This window comes from Colletotrichum fioriniae, assembly GCF_027942845.1.
Source record: "Colletotrichum fioriniae strain IMI 355084 chromosome Unknown scaffold_2, whole genome shotgun sequence".
NCBI classification, from domain to species: Eukaryota; Fungi; Ascomycota; class Sordariomycetes; order Glomerellales; family Glomerellaceae; genus Colletotrichum; species Colletotrichum fioriniae.
The window spans coordinates 1,741,622-1,760,336 of record NW_027076838.1 but is presented as its reverse complement, the minus strand read 5'-3'; the positions used below and the strand labels follow the sequence as shown (position 1 = coordinate 1,760,336).

The window sequence follows — 18,715 nt, the reverse complement described above, 5'->3', positions numbered from 1 at the left end:
CATGACCTGGAGTGTCCTCAGAATGCTAGCTGAACAAAACTACGTGTTTTGGCGTTGTTGCTTCTACACATGCCTAGGTGTCATACAATCCTAATCATTACTCCCCAAGTATTAGACGAATGGCTGGGAAGAGACGGCGAGTTCTAGCAAACCCCAGAAACCCAAAAATGACATCACAAAGTCCAATAAACGAAATAAATCTTTTCAACTGATTTCAAAGTAATTCAGGTATTGTAGCCACGGAAAACCATAAAACGCCAGAGTTTATGGGGCTTGATACCCTCAAATGTGCCAAACCCATGAAGCCTTTCCCAACCCACCAGCCACCCATGTATGTGGACCCAAGTTACGAGCCAGGGGATATCATGCTTTCTCTAAAAGCTTACTGGGCAAGAACCTCGCGCAACATGACAAGGAAGTTATCCTTGAGCTTGTGAACCTCGGACACGGGCGGCTTGGCCGGCTCGCCGGCGCTCCGACGGAGCCTATCGCGTCTCTTGGCCCGGCGACGGCGCTCGGCCTCGATAGGGTCGAGCTCGTCCTCCTCCTCCGCCTCGTCTTCCTCCTCCTCGTCCTCGTCGTCATACGCCATGTCCTCCAAGTCCATTTGGTCGAGGCCAAAGTCGGAGGAAGAAAAACCAGTGGGAACCAAGTCGGGACCTCCGTTTCCTTCAGCCGCCATCTTTTGTCGTGTCTTGTCGTGATGCCACTTCTTCCTGGCTTCTTGCCATGCAATGAGCTGGTTGACCTCATCAATGACCTTGGCCTTATCGACGGCACCGGAGCTAACACCTCCCTCGAAGAGCGCATTGACATTCAAGGTGCCGTTCTTGGGACCCTTCCTCAAGAACTCCAAAATGTCCTCGATCCAGCCCATCAGCTGGTCAAACAAGCCATTGTCGTGTGTGTGGACCTCGTGCACAAACTTATAGAAGTTATGCTCGTGTCTCTGGCAGAGATCAATGAAGGCCTGGACGGTTTGGTTCGGGTCTGCTGATGCGTCCTGCTCCTGGCATTTCTCAACAACCTGCGTTGCGTGTTAGTGCTGTTACCGTGACATCTCGCGAGACTACCTACCTGAATCATGTCGTCGATGAACACGGCAAAGTCCGTGACACTGCTGTAAACGTTTGCCGACTTGTAGACCCGAACAAGGGGTTCGTAGAAAATGCTGAAGAGATCTCTGAACAGCTGAAGTGTGACTGGCTGCTCCACCAACTGCAACATCATGGCCTTGTCGTGCTGTCTTGTGCAAAGCTTCAAGTACTGCTTGAGGTACGAGAACAGCTGAGCACCCTGCTTCAACTCCTCGTCAATGTTCTCAACCGCGTTGTTGAAAGCGACGTAGGCATTGTAGAGTCGGCCAATCTGTTCCGAGGTGAGACCAGGCTCAAGGTAATCCGAGCGGAGGATCACGACAATCAAGTCGATATCTTCAGCAGTCGCCTCTTCCCTGATTGCGAGTTTGATGTGCTCCTCGGCCTCGGTATACATCTTCAGCTTGCCAGTAAAGGCCGCATCGCCGATCTTAGCGCCGAGCGTGTCGATAGACTTTTGGAAGCTCTTGATGCCGTCATTGAGGGTTAGTGAGAAGATGCGTTGAAGAAGGGATCGGGTGCCGAAAGGTTGGGCCAGGAACACGTCCAAGACACCGGACATGACAGCAGCCGGGTTCGCAATCCTGATAACGTTCTTGATGACTGTGTAAGGAATGAGCGAGTGTATCCTCTTGGCTTGGGCGAAAAGCTCGGGAGAATTGTCTTCTGCAAGGAATAGGTGGTAAATCGTAGCTGCGACTTCTATCCGGAGCCACTCGGCGAACTTCCGGTACTGAATGCTCAAGTCCTGGATAGTCTCCTTCTCCTTGATCTCCTTAAACAGTGACGTAAGGCCGTTACGCTCGACAATCTCTTGACGGAACCTGACCGCTGTTAGTACATGGTCGTGGGGAATAAAGATTGCAGGACTACGCACTCCTCCATGTAGATGTCGAGCTCGGCAGCACGTTTCCTTGCCACCTCGTAAAACTTCTTTTGCTCTTCCACACGCATCGCGTCGACTGCCTTTCTCCGTTCAATATCGTCGATATCGGCGTCCGTCGGCGTGATCTGGTCTCTGGTGAGGAATTCCTCCATAGCCTTTGTTTGTGCAATCTGGGGGTTCGAGAGCAGTGTGCGAATGAAAGCTCTGAGAGATACACGCTGGCTTTCACGCCATAGCGTCACCTGTTCGTTCTTCTTTCCTCCGAGGAATGGCAGGGGGCTCTTGGGCCTGCTGTCCGTTGACACGCGAGGCGAGTTGCGACCTGAAGTGGTAGAGCTAGCACGTTTGTGTCCTACACTAATTAGCATTCACGGCACCGTACGGGAATGAGAAACACTCACCAAGAACCGACAGCTTGGAGTGGGTGTCCTTTTCGTGAGGAGGAAGACCAGTCATCATGGTCGAAACAGATGACACCGAGGAGGCAGAAGAATCCGGGCTTCCGCCTCCGGTCAGAGAAGAGAACAGACCCGTAGTCGTCGTATCCGATTTGTTCTTCTTCGGCAGAGTGGGCAGAACCTTGCCCGGCAATTCGAGGCGTAATCTCTTATGTAACCTGGCGAAATCGCTATATCTTCTACCGATGAAGAACTCGAGCTCGCCCTTTCGGTGAATGCGCATGATGAACTCCTAAACTCGACGTTAGTGTCTACCGTTCTCGTCAAGAAACGAAAACTCAGGAGAGTCAGCTTACAGCATGCTTGTGAGATCTAATGGTCTTCCTCTCCGACGTGATTCGGACGGCAGCAATGTTCACATCCCAACCATTGATGTAGTTGCCTTCCGGCAACGCATGCATGACGCCCGTGTCGATGGCATTGCTGTCGACGACCTCGATCTCGGAAAAGCGTATTCTCTCCTCAAAGCCGGACGAAGTCTTGCAACCGGACACCATCATCAGCTCAACGAGCTTCTGACATTTTATAGCCAACTTGCGCCGCTTGGTCTCTTCGAGTCTGTCTTCGGAGGATGAAATATTCTTCGTCGCAAAAGATTCTAGGAACTGTAGTTGGGGGTGGTGGAACGAGTCAGCGGAGCTAGTTCGGAGGGAGTGAGGGCGCTTTGCAATGGCGCGGGGGAAGCCTAAGCCTTTGCACTTACTACTTGGAGCTTGTCTTGCCAAAACTCCTTCTCTCTGGCCTTGTCGAGGAAGGGGAAATCGCGAACATGGTGTACAAAGATGTAGCGGAGGATGGGGAGCTCCGAGTCGAGGGGGGAGACCTCCCCAACATCGGATTTGAAGGGGGCGCCAAATCGCTTGAGGGCCGTGGGGGAGTTGAGCTCCGAGATTTCGTACTTGACTTGCTCAGAAACGAGCTCGCGCTTGAGGTCTGGCGAGAGTGGATGTTAGCATCTTTTCCTCTTTTTTGGATCACGTCGAAAATGATGGGCGGCTTACAATGCTCTTGCTTTCCCGTCAGGGACTGGCCCGGCGGGGGAATAGACATGTTGCTCTTTGAACGAAGAGGAAGCTCCCTGGTGACCGGGGCCTGGGCCGGGTCTACAGCAGCGCCATTCTGCGGTTGTTCCTGGGATGTCGAAGCCATCAGCGTCGTTTCTGTTTTATTCCGTGTCGTTTGAACCGTTCTCGGGAGCTGGCAAAGGTCTGTTAGAATGCCCTCGTTTTTCTTCGGTGCCAAGATCGTGGGAGAGAGAGGAGAGAAAGGTGGTTGCGGATTTGCGGAAGGAAGAAAGGGTCGAGAGAAGGTGGGCAAGCTGACTGGCGTCAGAGCAACAGCTGGGGACCCGCGACGTAATAATCAATTTACGGACGGTACAGCGGTACTGGGGGGTGACTGGGTACTTGGGGGCTGGCAGGGTACCTTGGGCTGGGCACGAGCCGGGTCTCAATAGTGTAGTGCGCGCGGCAGATCCCAATGGTTAGGTTGTGGTCGCAGGGCAGGGAGCGGGCCCAGATCGCAGTGGGGGCGCAGGCGGCGGTAGGCTGTAGGGTCGCTGTACGTAACGCGCGTATGGCGGGGTAGTTACAGGCGCTGCCCACTATGGTGCTGCGGTGAAGTGCAGGGCAGCTCTCGTAGCAGCAGTGAATGAGGTGAGGTGAAAGAACAGGATAGGAGCCACTTGGTTTGGTAGCCTGAAGGTACCTTGGCCAAAAGTCAATGCTGTCAGGTGCTCGTCGCGGGGCCCTGTTGGGTTCAAGCAAGTGGAGGGGAGCCCGGTTGAAGCCTTTTTTTAGTGCCGGTCCCAAACCACCTAAACTTTTTCGTCGCTCGTTACCCTCGCCGTCTTTGGTGTCTATTAATTATGAATCCCAAGGAACCCAGAACCCTCCTGTTCTTGGTGTTGCCTCAGATGCTCCCCCTCCCGGATGTTGAGACCTAGCTCCTCAAGTACTAAGAACTAGAAGCTGGATGGCATTAAGATACCATGTGGCGGGAGCTCGGCAGGTTACGTAGCGCCCAACAGGTTGGATGAGACGAGACGGAATGAGCTTAGAGCTCGGTGAAGCTAAGCAAAGATGTGATTGGGCGTTGGGAAGGGGAAGCGCGTATGTATGTGCAGTGCGTCAGGTCAGCTGTGCGAGCGGCGAAGAGGGCTGGGCTGGGCTGGATGGACGGATGGGAGGAGGGGATGAGGAGGGGGATAGATCGGGATGTTTTTGAATTCTTTCTCACGTCGCGAGTCGCCTCAATAAACAAAAAGGCTCAAGCCCGGCCGGGACGGACGTTGGATATCCTTAGCACGGAGAGACGGCACGCAAGCGTCGTTTGGCGGGGTGAGAAAACACAGCAAAACTTGACAAAAGCAGATAAAACGAGGCAGGGGTCGTTTCTAAAAAAGCAAGGAACCATCTTCCGTAACACGCGGAAGTACCCCCAAAACAACCAACAGTCCCCAATTCTCTCTTGCAGTACCTTACAGAGTACTTGTGCGCCCATCTTTTGTGTAAACTCTATGTGAACAGACAGATAGACAGATGGACTCCAAAGTTCAGGGTCCTCCTGTGGCGGCTTGCGGGTGCCTGACAGCGATGCGAAGCGAAGTTTGGAGACGCGAGAGGAGTTGGAGGTGCGAATAAGAACCAACGAAGACGAGAAGAAGCTGACAAACAGGGCAGGGATCCGTTCCATGTTGCTGTCACTGCGCAGAACCTGAGGTAGACGAAAAAGCCAAGCCTTTCCGCTCCCGCATGCCTCGTTAGTCACCGCTGGCGCTGGCGCTGGGTGGAAGTCCGGGATGGATAGGGAACTGTCCGGTCCCGCCCACCTGACTATGTACATAGTAGATTGCTCGTAATCCCCGACGGTATTCTTCGCTGACGCTGACGATTTGCTGCTGCGCCTGACTGACGAATTGTTCCCAAGTGTTTCTCTCTTCAAGGGCTCAAACAGCCCAGCCACACTGCAGCAGGCCAAGCCCCCCAAGCGCAATACCTTATAATCTTCATGACTTACGACTCGAGAGTCGAGACACACCCGAATGGCGCCGAGAATCGTGGCGGTAACTATGACCTATCTCTCCATGTTGTCGAAAATTGGCCATGGGATGCATGACGTCGTGGGGCAGCACACCTGCATATCCTCTTCTCATCCACCCCAACGATGCGGAGCCGAGTGCCGAGACCAGACACAAGAGACACCACACAATACTACTAGAGATACTAGAGACGGACGCAACGCCCACTGAGCTTCTTAACCAAGCCGCCCAGCCGCTATTTCCTCGACACGCCTCACACACTTCAGCCACAACCGCTCTTCGACTTTCCTGGTTGACCACCCCTCCACTCTGGGCAACACGACGTGTCCAGTCTTGGCTGAGCTTCGCTTGCTATTTCCTTGTCCAAACCATTATCGCGACTCACAGGCAATGAATGCACTGGACCCGCAAAGCCAGCAAGTAAGGATTAGAGAGTAGAGTCATCAGGTTGCAGAAGGCGAATGAATATGACTTGCAGAAGCTGCACCTCGCAGCACATCATTCGTTGAAATAGAATGAGCATCTTGACCCCCATTCCCAGTTAACAAGTCATGAGCAAAAAATGACTACCTTGAGTGACCCCACCAAAAAAAAACCCATTTGTTGTCAACTCACAACTCAGTCATCAGCCTCGAAGCTGTGCAAAGAGCCAAGGCCGCAGACGCGCAATCATTGTCGCCATCAGCTCTTCCTTGCTACTTGGCTCCGGACGAGACCGAATCGCCTTATGGGGCAATCGACGTCTAGCGCCGCCCACTACGTATCCGCTCTCAAGAGCACACCTCATTCTTCGTGAGATTCCACGGCCCTTTTTGGTGACTTTTTCCCATTCTATCCCCGCCGTATCCACTCGCAGAAACATCACAAACGTTTGCTTTTCCTATTGATCAACAAACACCTCAAGACTGAAGGCTCAGAGTCTCCCGGAACGTAACTCGGTTCGCTTTAAAATAAAAAAATTAAAATTAAAAATTAAAAAATCACGGGGACTTGGTTATGTTTCCCAATCTGTTCTCCCAATCGCGCCAAACTCTTTCGGCGCCGTAATACGACGGAAGCATGGAATCATTAGACGGGCTTCTGGAACCCGCGGCCTGCGGACATCCGCCCGGACGATCTCCCTTTAGTGCGACGTTCGAAAAGTAAGTAGTTCCCAAATCTCCATGATCAGCCTACTTGTTATACGCTGCCGCGCTGCGAGGAAGCCGAAACAGCTAGAACAGCCAAAATAGGGAAGTGTCAAGAGAGAGGTAGAGACAGAGACAGGAATGACTCTGTTCCCCTGCGCACCACCCAATTCTTGCGCGTACCCGGCTACGGTGCCGGGAGCCCAGGAGTTGAAGGACGCTGTAAGACGCACGGGGTGTGGGTCACCGCACCCCGTCGGGATTCGGAGCCGGCGCCCATTCGGTGATCGTCCAGGGCCTAAACAACATGCATAATTTCTCATTTAAGGAAGCACCTCGGCATGCCCGATTGCGTACCTAGTACGGAGTACTCGTAGGGCTGCCCGCGGGCGGGATATCACATCGCTTCGGGATATCGCCGGCCCTGTTTAGTTTTCCACAACTACCGATCTGGTCCACGGCAGGTTTGTTTGATTTGTATGGCTGGTGACTGTTTTGTAAATTTGTATGCCCTGTAGACTTTCCAGTCGTACGTGTTGTCCATTCTAAGGGCAAAAGGGGAGCCTGGGGTATTCAAGACAATCGGGACTTCATTCGATTGTCGTAAGAGTCCTCATTTCGTACGTACTAGGCGCATCGCGGCACACGAGTGGTACAGTGCAGTCAAGAGCTCGCCGATACGTATGAAGAAAGGTGAGGTTGATCCAGGGCCAAATGCAAGCAGGAGGGTGACACCAAGCGATGTTCAAGTTGGACGTAGGTCACTGTTTTAGCGAAGACCCCGGTACGTCGTCACTAAACTTCACTACACACTATCTTAAGCTGCGTAGTGATTCCACATGGTGGAACAAGGTCGAGCTCTCGTTGTGAAACTGTGAGCATACGATACTGGCTAAAGTATTTATCAGGGCAGACCTATAAGCTACATCGTCAATCTTCTTGCAAGTGATGGATGGAGGTAGACGCTGGCCAATTGTGCGATTAAACGTTAGCCTAGCACGAAGCTGCAGAAGACGAGCTGCTCTACTGTAGGTAAAAAAATATAAACATAACCTATGAAAGCTCCTTCCGTTTCTCAGTCACCTGTCCGTCTCATTCCACACTGATCACTCCATGAGCTATTAGTGACAATCTATTCTAGAAGTATGTTCGTCTCTTGTTATCAAAGGAAAGCTGTCCGGGAGTATTATCTCGACCCTGCGAGGAAGCCAATATGGAATGAACGTGGCAAGATATCAAATCAAAAGAACCAATAAGGTAAAGTGGCAAAAAAGGGGGAGCGCAAGCTGGAAAAACGAACTCAGACCTCACGAAAACAAGATCATCGGGGGTCGACTCCCTTTGTGTGTTCTTGCAAGTGATCAGTCGCAACTACTGCGCCAGGGGACTCCTCATCCGATGGTGACAGGAGAAGCGAACAATCGTGCCAAAGACCACCCACAGCAAGTGACTGACTGTATGACCCCTTCCCTAAGTCAATGTCCTCTCCACCGCCTTGCTTTTCCTCCAAACGGCAACCCCTTTTTTGTCAGGCCAGGGAACGAAACCAGGTCATCAACGTGCGCGGTCTTTCTGGGAACTTCACTCTTGTCACGTTCAGAGACTTACGTTCGTCCAGTCTCTTGTCAACACTTGAATATACACGGCAAATTCCCTGACTGCCGTATACTCTTCGTCACTTCATCATCATATTACCTACTCGCATCGTATGAGGTCAACCTTGAGCTGCAGAAAAGGCGATGGCAAAGTTAGGCCCTAAACAAGCAATATTAAAACCATCGCATTCCCTCATCGTGACGCACAGAGGCGAATTACATGTCCGGTATTCATGTCGAGATAAACCCTTTACACTCAATAACGCCGAGGACAGTGCTCGGAAAATGATTGATCAAGACGAGTCTCTCGTAAGTCTAGGTAAGCAAGATGAAGCCTACCTCAACCAGAAACAGAAACGATGTATCATGGCGCAGGACAACACCCCCACGTTACGGAAGAGCTCTGCCCTTTTGTTCTGCTACGGGAGAGGGTTCGCTTCGTCTTCGATACCGGTCTCGACTACGTCATATAACAGCACATTAGACAGCACGGTGATAGCTCTAGGTATACAGGCTTTTTACCAGAGGAGGTAGCTAAAGGCGGAATTTTGCTACGAACGCTCTTCGCTCCTGTTTGTTTTTTTCTGCTACATTCACTGCTCCGATGGCAGGACACCGTCCCACTCACTTCGAGGGTTTCTTGAACCACAAATGGAAAACTAGCCGTCCATTATCGGAAACTAGGATGGATCGATAAGTGTGAGCAGTGTCCAGCACCGCACGGAGCCAACGGCACGGGATCCATGGCCATGAACATGACTATGATAGAAGAGGATGGTGTAAGAGAAAGAGAAAGTGAAACCGAATTCAATTTGATGCTCTCCACCTGGATCGAGACATGGAACCTTCCTCAGCTATCCGGCTAACAAGACAGAGGGGAGATACGAAGAGTCAAAATGCACCACGAGTATAGTCTACACTGATATTGCGAAGAAAAAGAGGCATAACCGTAGACTCATGGTTCCCTCAGCGTGGTCCATCGCCACAAGTCTGATGTCCCTCTACGTTGTAGCCTCATGCCAACAAGCTCGGATGACTTCCAAAGAGGGGGTGGTGGTGGCAGCACACTATGATACACAGAGCAGAATCTCCCAAGCTGGATGGAAACCGAGTCATACCGAGAGTCCAGCTGATTACCTAAGAAACGCTTCATCACAAGGCTATTGGATATAGTACGACAAGGCTTGGTGTCGACTGAGTATCATCATCGCACTGCCGTACCTGAGAATGTCATACAAGGTCGAGAGGATGATGCGCTTTGTAGACCTCTACGACGATGGCCATGATGAAGTTCGAGATATAACCTTTGATTGACCCTCGGTTCACAAAGGGTATGGCTAGTCAAGCCCTCATGAAGCTCTCTCTATAAAGTGACGAGTAGAAGCTCTAGCAACGAAATAGGGGGTAAGTTGTATAAGATTCCGATCAAACAGCTATGACAGTCGAAACGAGTTACCATCTTGCAAACGGAAAAACAAACGTTATTGTAATCAATCAATCTAATAATGCCTCTGCTGTGTGGGTATCATATTAATATGCAGTAACCGCAATCCCAATCCCTTTTCAAACACAGTATATCTCACACACCAAGCTCCTCAGAGCTCTTCAAAGCTCATCAAACACCCTCAACCGGTCCTCTTCCTCCTCCCGTCCCCGTCTATCCTCCCACAAAGGCGACAACTTGGGCGCCCCCCGTGGCCCCCCTCCACGCTCCGATTCGCCCCCTTCTCAATCCCCTTCAACGCCCTCGCAGCAGCGCCCTCGAGATCCGCCGGCCCGCCGAGGTACTGCGCGCCCACAAACAGCAGTATCAGCACGGCAAACACAATCGACGTGACGATCCACACGGCCCGCAGCCTCTTGCGCGTCTTCTCCTGCCACTCCCGGTCCGCACTCTCCCACCCCTCGATCCGCCGCCGCACGAGGTCGACGCGCCCGCTCAGCCCCTCAATCCGCGTTCGCCCGGACTCGATCCGGTCCTGGAGCGTCTTGATGCGCGACTCCTGCTCGCCGAATTGCCCAAAGGTGTCGAGCTGGCCAGCCACGTCCCGCGCCATCTCGTCGGCCTCGGAGACGAACTCCCCCGTCATCTGCCGCGAGGCCTCCGTCAGCTCGCGTATCGCCGAGATTGTGTTTTGCAGCATGCTCTTCTTTTCGAGGACCGAGTAGTACGTCTCGTCGAGTCGTCGAGTTGTCGCTGTTGAGAATCCGCTGAGCTCGACTAGCGAGTTCTTCAAGCCACTATACGTAGAAACACCGACATGTCAGCCCCAAGCTTCTTTGAAGAAAGACCATCACGGAAGAAAACGTACGCAACCCTGTTCGCTGTCCTACCCTTCTCCTCCACCAGTGCAGCCTCATTATTCACCTTCCTCAGCCTCCTCGAAGGCGGCGTAACAGCAGCAGGGTTCTCCCCACCCCCAATCATCGGCCCAACAAGCGCGCTGGTCCTCCGACTCGAATCCGGACTCCTGCTGGGCGTCACATACTCCGACCTCGTCATGTCGAACGAGCTTCGCCCACCCAATCCGCCAGCACTAGCAGCACCGGGCGCCCTCTCATCCAAGAGCAGAAGCCTGTCCCTATCTTTCCGGCTCTGCGCGTTCAGGTGCAGCGCGTGCTGCGTCGGGTGGTGGTGGTGACTGTGCCGGTGCCGATGCATCCTCAGCGGCGGCGAGAACTCGGTGATGGAGCGCGTGATTTGGTGCCGCGGTCGTCGCGCGGGGAGGAGGGCGGCGGCAGCGGCGGTGGCCGTGGAGGTCGCGGCAGCGGTGTTAGGAGGGGCAGCGGCAGCAGCAGCAGTGACGGGCGCCGAGACCGGGACCGAAGCTCTCTTATCGCTAGTTCTGCTCTTGCTCTTGCTTCTGCCGTGGGAAGAGTGTACGGATAGGTGTTGCTGTTGCTGCTGTTGTTGACCGTGGTTTTGGGAAAAGTTGGCGATAGCGGCTGCCGTCATCAACGTCGAGGCCGATGCCGATGGCAGCTCGAAGCCGTGAGCACTGTCGCCGTTGGCAGACATGGTTTCACCCTGTGCTTTTTCGTCTTTTTCCCACCACCCCCTTTCAAAGAAACTGGACGATAGAGAGAAGCGCTCCAGCCGCGGCTCCGCCGCGCTCAAGCAAAGCCGCACACGCCAGCGAATATGCTTGTTGCCCAGTGCCGACCGCTGAAAGGGCGCTGAAAAAACCCCCGCCGAGCCAGACGATTTCTTTGGTTGGGACGGCCTATCCGTAGTTAGACTTTTTTTGACCTATGCCTGGAACGGTCAATGCTTTGGGCTTTTGGGGGGGCAAAAGAGATGCGCTGGGTTTGTGTGTGTGGCTGTTTCCTTGCAGAAGGGAGGCCGCAGTGTGGAAGATCGGGAAAAAGGGTGGAGGTGGAGTGTGCACGGAGATTCCCAGAATCCCCAGTGAAAGCTGGTAGTTTGGTGCTGCCTTTCTGCACACCTCTCTACGGGCCAATGACGCACTTTCACATGCGCCTCTCGGGGTCCTTCCCCGTTGTCATGAAACGTCGTCTGAACAAAACCACCGGCACTTTCCTTGGGGGACTTGCAAACTGCTGGTCCAGAACCCCCCTTCCCAAAAATGAGGGTCAAGTCATACGCTTATTGTTTCTATGTAACTGTGAATCGCGGCCCACGTTTGGCTGAGTTTCTATTGCCGCCATCTGGCCCTTTGAGCCGATTTCACCGAGCGAAAAAGCTCGGATGGGTAGCCTCATTGGGCTTTCGTCGTAGTACACATCGTAGATCATCACAGATGGGATCAGCAGTTCCATCCCTCCTCTGTTCCGTCCCGCCGGCTCCGAGTCCGCCTCCCTGTCGCCTGTTGCCCGCTCTGTGGGTTTGCTCCTCGTCGTAGCCTTGATATCTCCGCGGGGGATCGCTCGACGATATAGTGTTCGGCTTCGCATGAGCCCCGTGTGTGTCGAGTCGTCTTTCGACTGAGCTGTGCAAAATACGGGCGCGTTAGGCCCGACTCTTTCCCTCCACCCCCGAAATCTGTTTCGGAATTTGTCACGGGGGAACCGGAGCTACTCCTGACTTTTGTCGGCGCCGAGATTCGATCGCAGTGCCCGTTCCAACAGCAAGTCTGCGCGTGTGCAATCAAGCTCATGAGTTGATGAGCTTGTTTCGCTTCTCCTTCCTCTTGAGTCTCTCTACACGCTTCTTGTGCATCTTCTCGGCCATCTTCTCGTATCGCTCCTTCTCTTCCTTGGCGGCTCTTCTGTCCTTGATAGTCTGGACTTTTTGCTGTAATTGTTGTCAGCTGAATAGCCCGCGAGAGTGAAAAACACACACACACACAGGGGAGCATCATCATACCTTGCGCTCTGCCTCCTTCTCGTCCTTCATCTCCTTCTCCTTAGCCTTCATCGCCGCCATTGCGACGCGTTCCTTGGCCCGCTTCTCGTAAGATGTCAGGCCTGATGTCGGCCTAAAAGCCTTCTTCGTCTCGTGCCATTGCTTGCCTAAAGGGAGGAAGAGTTAGCTTCAAGCTGTCAGACGAGCCCAAGAATGGAGCTGATGAAGGTACCATTCTTTCGCATGCCAAGCGGTTTGTCGACAGCAGCAGTAGCAGTTTGGGGCTCCGCAGCAGACATGATGACAGGTGTTGAAGAATCGCAGACTCCAAAGGCTGAGGAACGTTAATTTGCGTAGTCGAGATTTCAATGTGCAGCGGGCGGCATTGGAGGTCCTTCGCGCTGAACAGAAAATTTCTTGCACCGCGAGGGAATGCGGCGGGCGGGGCACAAGGCTGCCGTCCAACCAGTTAAGCTGCGCGCTGTTACTTGTGGCGGTGCGAGTACCCAGAAAATAAGCTACCGTGCATGTGGCTGAGGAAAGGGTGCCAAGATGCTTCTCAGGGTCCTTGCTCCGCTCAGAAGCCAGATGTGCATGATAATGGCGCCGCTTCGTAACAGAAGCAGCATCGATACGGCCCTCGAGGTTGGGAGGATTGGGAAACCAAGAAACCCGACAAGGAGTACGATCTACATGACTTAGATGACGATGCTCGACGGGTTCCGGGCTATACTTTGGATCTATTGCCCAAAGCCTGACTCGCTACGTTGTTGCGCCTGCGAGAAGCCTTCCAGTCGAGTCTCGTCATCAATAATCCGACGTCTCCGCCGTTTGAGATGACGTCCGGAGCCCGATTACAGGAAATTTCGGGTCATTTTCTTTGCGTCGCCGTCTAACGGTTGTGGCTAATGGCTGGGCCTGGCTTTGAGACATCATATCGATTGGTGCCTCGAGGAAAACGCAAATTCAACCGGGAGCTGGCATGAAGGACTGGCGTGTGATGTCGGCAGAGATGAATGGCGTTGAGATTTGGCTCTTGTCAAGGGAACAACAACAAACCAATCAAATTGCGGTTGAGATGTACCGCCTCCAGGCAGACAAGCTCATGTCCGACGATGTGGCGGCGCACGAGGCTGCCGAAATGACACTGAAAAGACATCTCTACTTTCCCCAGCTGCCAACTTGGCCAAAAATATCAGATTCTGGTGTCGGGATCCCTGCCGCCCGAATCAATCGAAGGCGTGCCTTGTCACGTCAAACTTGGATATCCCAGATATTGAACCTGGGTTCCCGATGCTTAGAGCCTCTAGTGATCCTCAGAGATGATTTCTTTACTGGTCGACGCAGGGATACCGGAGCGAATATTGACGGGGAATTAGGTAAAGACAGCTGGCACAAAAAATTTGAACAACGGCGGCACCTAAAATTTGTGATGACTTGGCCACCACTTCATTTTACTACCGAGGGCGTGGGGTCATGCTGAAAGCGGCTGCTGGTCAATCTTGCAGGCGAGATTAGTTTGGGTCACCCGCAATTCGACCGGACCCGGCATGTTCAGAATTGCCGCCAACAAACGTTGATGGTCCTGACAGAGGGCCACCAGCTGGCAGAAGCGTAGGGGAAAGTTGGGTGAGGTATTCTTAGAACAGTTGGCAGATCGGATCGGATATGAAATGATGCAAGTCAGTATGGTTTGGGCCGGAGCCGCGCTTGAAAAAATTGGTGGGAGTTCGGGGGAAAGAAACATTTAACAGGGGAAGAGTACGAAATGGGAACTGATGGGGATTGAACATCCCAGTCGGGGTGGAGATGGCTGTCAGCCAAGGAGGCAAAGCAACATCACGAGGATGATTTCTGTTCCCTGCTGGGAGATGAGTGTTTGAAAGGAGGAACTGTTCCTGATTTGCTCATGCAGGATTCTGCCCATGACAGGGTTGGATACGACCATTAGACTCAGCATGTCATCGGCCCAGGGTTTCAACATGGTGGCAACAGATTTCTGTACGGATACATAGCAGAGATGCAAATGATGCGTTATTCCTCACCGCGTCGTGTTAAATATCGACCGAACAATCATTATCAAAATCCCTCTCGTCGTTATCAAACCAAAGTGCCTCATTCCGTCCTCGACTAGTACGTGGCGTCATGCAGGTCCGTCTGTGCACTATGCAACTTGAATTCGCGTAGTGGGTTTGAATGCAACATGGCGATTGACAGGCCAGATTGGTTGGAGCGACACAAGAGACGCGAAGGTTATCATCTGCTTCTGCAGGTGAATCTGCAACTCTCAGGGTGAGTGAGCAGCAGCCGCATGAGGGCGGCTTGGGAAAAGCATCGGGCCATGGTAGGCCAGCAACGGGTAGGAGTCGCCTGTTTGTTGATGCTCGTCGCGATGGGCGACTCGGAAACAATTGAAGGGTCAAGAGTTAATGGCCAGGCCACTAAGCAAAGCTAGTCGTTTGGGGATAGCTTCGCCTCCTTGTCATACTTTGATGCCATGGGGTGAACCGTGACGGCGCCGTCGCACGAAGAAACTGTTAATCTTTCAACGGGCTGGTGGACGTTGATCAGAGCTAATACCAGGGTGGAAAGAAATTCGGCGGCCGCAGTCGTTCAATCAAGATAGCTCCTGGTCCGGCTCCGATGCCCGGGTTTGTGACTGAGTCAAGATGAGGCTCCTAACCGTAGCAACGAGAATGAAAACAGATTTTAGAGTTATGCCGCGTGATACTCTCTTTGTTCCGCTGTAAGCGATTGCAAGCCTCCATAAAACCATGCCTCGGGCGGTTCTTCATAGTTTGTGGCTTCCTCAAACGTTGAAGGCGCCGCCGGCGCTGTGCCATGATGGCTCGACGCACACTACCCGCATAAAGCCCTGGAATCGATTGCTGCCGTTGTGGACGTAAACGAGCGCTCCGTGCATACGAACTGGCCTGCCATGCCTGCCAATGACAGAAGAAGACATAGCCCTGCGTGGGGTTGTGTGGTTGTGTTGCCTTTGATGCTCCATCAGCTCCGATTGTGACATGCTCCCCCACTAGGCGGCCAAGGGGGTTGAGGAAACGGGGGCGTCAAATACGGGAACATGGGAGAAATAAGGTAATGATCCCATCTCATCCCATCCCATCCGGAACGTGTGTGACGGTTGCCAATGATAGGGCATGAAATGTTTCCTCTGGCATCATGTCGCCATTACCGTCTTGGTACGACGATTTGACAGATGATTTGCGCCATTTGCTTGAAAGACGGACGAAGTTGAATTGAGTGTCCGCACATCATCCCAATATGCAGAAAGTGAAGAGCTAAAGAGGCAATGGTTGACAACGGCGTTCGTCTCCCTCGGAACGCCTCTCCAATTCGTGTGAATTAGTACCCTATTCATAATAGTGAGGTATTCGTACTTCATAGACACTCGTAGCTGTGTTCCCAGTGGTTCCAGTGGACCCAGAGATTTCCCTTTCCAGACTAAGGAAAAAAGCAAGCAGATCTCCCAGGTGCTATCGGTCATCTGGCCGATTGAGATAAAATGGAGATGGGAGGGGTCTTTGAGGCTTGGAGGGGGAGCCATCGTCTCCTCTGGGCCTGGGGGTGCGCGGGCGTTTCTGAAGCCCAGCAATAAAGAGTGGATAAAGAGTGACGAAGGGACCTTGGCACACATGTTTTACACCCCTGGCCATCTCTCGTTCTCAGGACCGTAAGCCAGTCAGAGGCCGCCGTTGAACCTGGACGTGGAGGAGAAATTCGGCTCCAGTGCCGCCCCAGCGCCCATGTTACCATCGAAGAAAGCCATTTTGGGACGCTGCAGTGAGCCCACACACATCGCTTGACCGCTTTGGCTCTGGCGTTGGCTGTGGACGAGGTAGAACCCGAGGCGTCGGCCCATTTTTGAGATGCGGCGTGGCTGTCGATTCAAATCGAGTTGGAGCCCCCCGCGCGATATTCGTAGGTACGGCCGCCGGTGTCTTTGATTGGGGTTGAAACCAGGCCGGGTCGCTCGGGTCGGGGAAAAGAAGCAAAGAAGGTGTTCAATATACGGGACTGAATCTAGGTTAGAAGACGAAGCGAAAGTGTAATCCCCGATGAGGTAGTGCTTGGGCGGGAGCTGGGTGTATGTACCTTGGGAAGTGGTAGGTGTTGAGCAAAAACATGACATGGCTTGAAGTGACTTGGCCTAACTTTCTGGTGCCTCTTCGTCCCGTCTCTCCTCTCGAGGCTTTAGCTGTGTCCTGTGGTGGCTTTCTCGCAGAATTGCCGCAAGGGGCGGATGGCAGTGATGGAGATGGAGGGGGCGTGGTCGAATGGAGCCAACGCCGTTGCTGTACCTGCAGAGACGGTTGTCTGCCATCGCTACTCTGGTGGTATTAGTCGGGCACGGCGTTGCGATGATTCGTCTGGTTTGCAGTTGCCATGTGCTGGTCATCCGGTCGTCCATTATAGCACCGGGTCTGGATTTGCTCCCATCGGCACCTTGTCTTGTCATCCCCCAAAGTCGGAGGTGCCGTGGTTATGGTTGAGCTGATGATGTACGCTACTGCTAAGGTATACTAACGTAGTTGACGGCGGAACTTTGTCGCCGAGCCCTACTCTGCCTCGGCCTTTGCTGGTATGGAAGTTATCCGTCGAAGAAAGTTAACATCTGGTGGTTTTGTTTTTCCCTTTGCGAAGAGGGAGGTTTCCTGCTTTGAGTCTTGCTCTGACCGTGCATTTCGTGGGCCACTTGCGGGATGCGCCGGGGAAGCGCTCCTGGAGAGTTCCTTCCGCCTGTGTGAAAAGCTACGTATTGTTCGTTACCTCCCCACAAGGTTCTACCTGCCGTACCTACCATACTTGGGGCGCGTGTGTGCTTGAGTGCTTGGGGTGGGCTTAGGTAATATGAGTTAAAAAAAAAAAGGTACGAATACTCCGTAAATACCGGGAAGTCGAGTTCAGTCTCAGTGGTGGTGGCCAACAGAAAATTCACTATGGCACCGCGATCAAGTAAGGTACACAACAGCCCAAGGGTACCGTGGTCTCCGTCCCTTACACAATGCACGACACAGCGCGCACTGAACTCTCAGCGCCTCTATTCCCTGCCTCCAGTCCACTTCTGTTTCTAGGTTCTCTTTTGACTTGCAGCAAGCCGACTCATTGCAAGCCCAGATCCACTGTTCCAGTCTCAGAACTATCGTCAAACCATTTCGATAAAAGTCAGATTCCCTTTGCCCAAACCATAAGCTTACCTTACCAGTAGAAGGGTTACGAAGTACCAAATACGCGCATGAGAGACAAAGGAAAGCGATAGTCAACGTGTGTTTGAGGCCACACGAAGCGGTGAAGACGTTGCGTTGCCATTGACGGCTGAGGTGCAGCTTCGCGGGTCCTCTAGACTATACTACGCTCTGTTTAGTCCTCTCCTGCCAGCTTCTGCCTGGCAACCTCGTCAAGCCAACCCAGCCAAACAAGCCAGTGACCTACTGGCCCGCCGCTAAGGTCAGGAAGCAGAAGAAGATGGGCCTGGGCTGTGGCCGCCTAACGACGGCCGAGTCTTAGTGCGAACTGGTACGGGTGATAGAGCTCGCTAGCATGGAGGAGGGAAGAAAAGGTGTGGCAGCCAACATCTCACCGTCAACTCACCTCAGCGACGATTACTCGGTACTAGTAGGGCTAGGTACTCACCACACTTCGTACAGCTGCTGGAACTTGGAAGTAGGTACCACCACACGCTAGAGAATCCAATCCGTGCCCTCCTCGACAACCTGGACCTGGGGCGGGCCACTCGGTCAGGTTGCTCAGGAACAGAGCGGCTTTGAGTGAGGTGGACGATTTGCTGGAGGCAGGCTGGTCGGCGCACCCAACTCAGTGCAGAAATGGCTGCAGGGCAAAACACCAACCTGTCAGGGCCCGTCTAGTTGCAGCAACGTGTGTGCGTGAATGCAGTACTTCATGCAGAATGCAGGGCAGCACGGCGATACTGCTGCACGTTAGGTTGGTTACAGACACAACCAAGACAGGCTGTCAATGCCATCTGGAAGCGTCGACGAGAGTCGGGAATCAGGGGCTTCATTGATGGGATATGAATCTCCCAGTCACTCCTGATGAACAACTGACACATATGGTATTGTACAGCATGCATGGTCTTGTTCTGTGTGTGAAGTTATACATACGTACGGCGCGTTGTGCCGCAACTAAGTAGAAGGTAGGAAGCCGAATGTGGGCGCATACGAGTT

The 18,715-nt window shown here is 53.1% G+C and overlaps 3 protein-coding genes across 3 annotated transcripts; all 3 read right to left on the bottom strand.

The window, feature by feature from the left end:
* Positions 1 to 382: 382 nt before the first annotated feature.
* N0V96_002287 (uncharacterized protein) lies at positions 383 to 3,590 on the bottom strand (the record flags this gene model as incomplete). The annotated part of the gene is made up of 7 exons (XM_065756483.1): positions 383 to 1,027; positions 1,078 to 1,921; positions 1,975 to 2,335; positions 2,385 to 2,673; positions 2,738 to 3,046; positions 3,145 to 3,374; positions 3,443 to 3,590. 7 exons carry the CDS (start codon positions 3,588 to 3,590, stop codon positions 383 to 385), a joined length of 2,826 nt encoding a protein of 941 aa, XP_065614852.1.
* Positions 3,591 to 9,828: 6,238 nt separating this feature from the next.
* N0V96_002286 (uncharacterized protein) lies at positions 9,829 to 11,222 on the bottom strand (the record flags this gene model as incomplete). Its single annotated transcript, XM_053187675.2, has 2 exons — positions 9,829 to 10,444; positions 10,516 to 11,222. 2 exons carry the CDS (start codon positions 11,220 to 11,222, stop codon positions 9,829 to 9,831), a joined length of 1,323 nt encoding a protein of 440 aa, XP_053055179.2.
* A 1,095-nt stretch (positions 11,223 to 12,317) lies between these two features.
* CGR1_1 (rRNA-processing protein cgr1) lies at positions 12,318 to 12,808 on the bottom strand (the record flags this gene model as incomplete). Its single annotated transcript, XM_053187676.1, has 3 exons — positions 12,318 to 12,458; positions 12,531 to 12,676; positions 12,742 to 12,808. The coding sequence occupies 3 exons, from the start codon at positions 12,806 to 12,808 to the stop codon at positions 12,318 to 12,320; spliced, it is 354 nt and encodes a 117-aa protein (XP_053055180.1).
* Between the last annotated feature and the right edge of the window lie 5,907 nt (positions 12,809 to 18,715).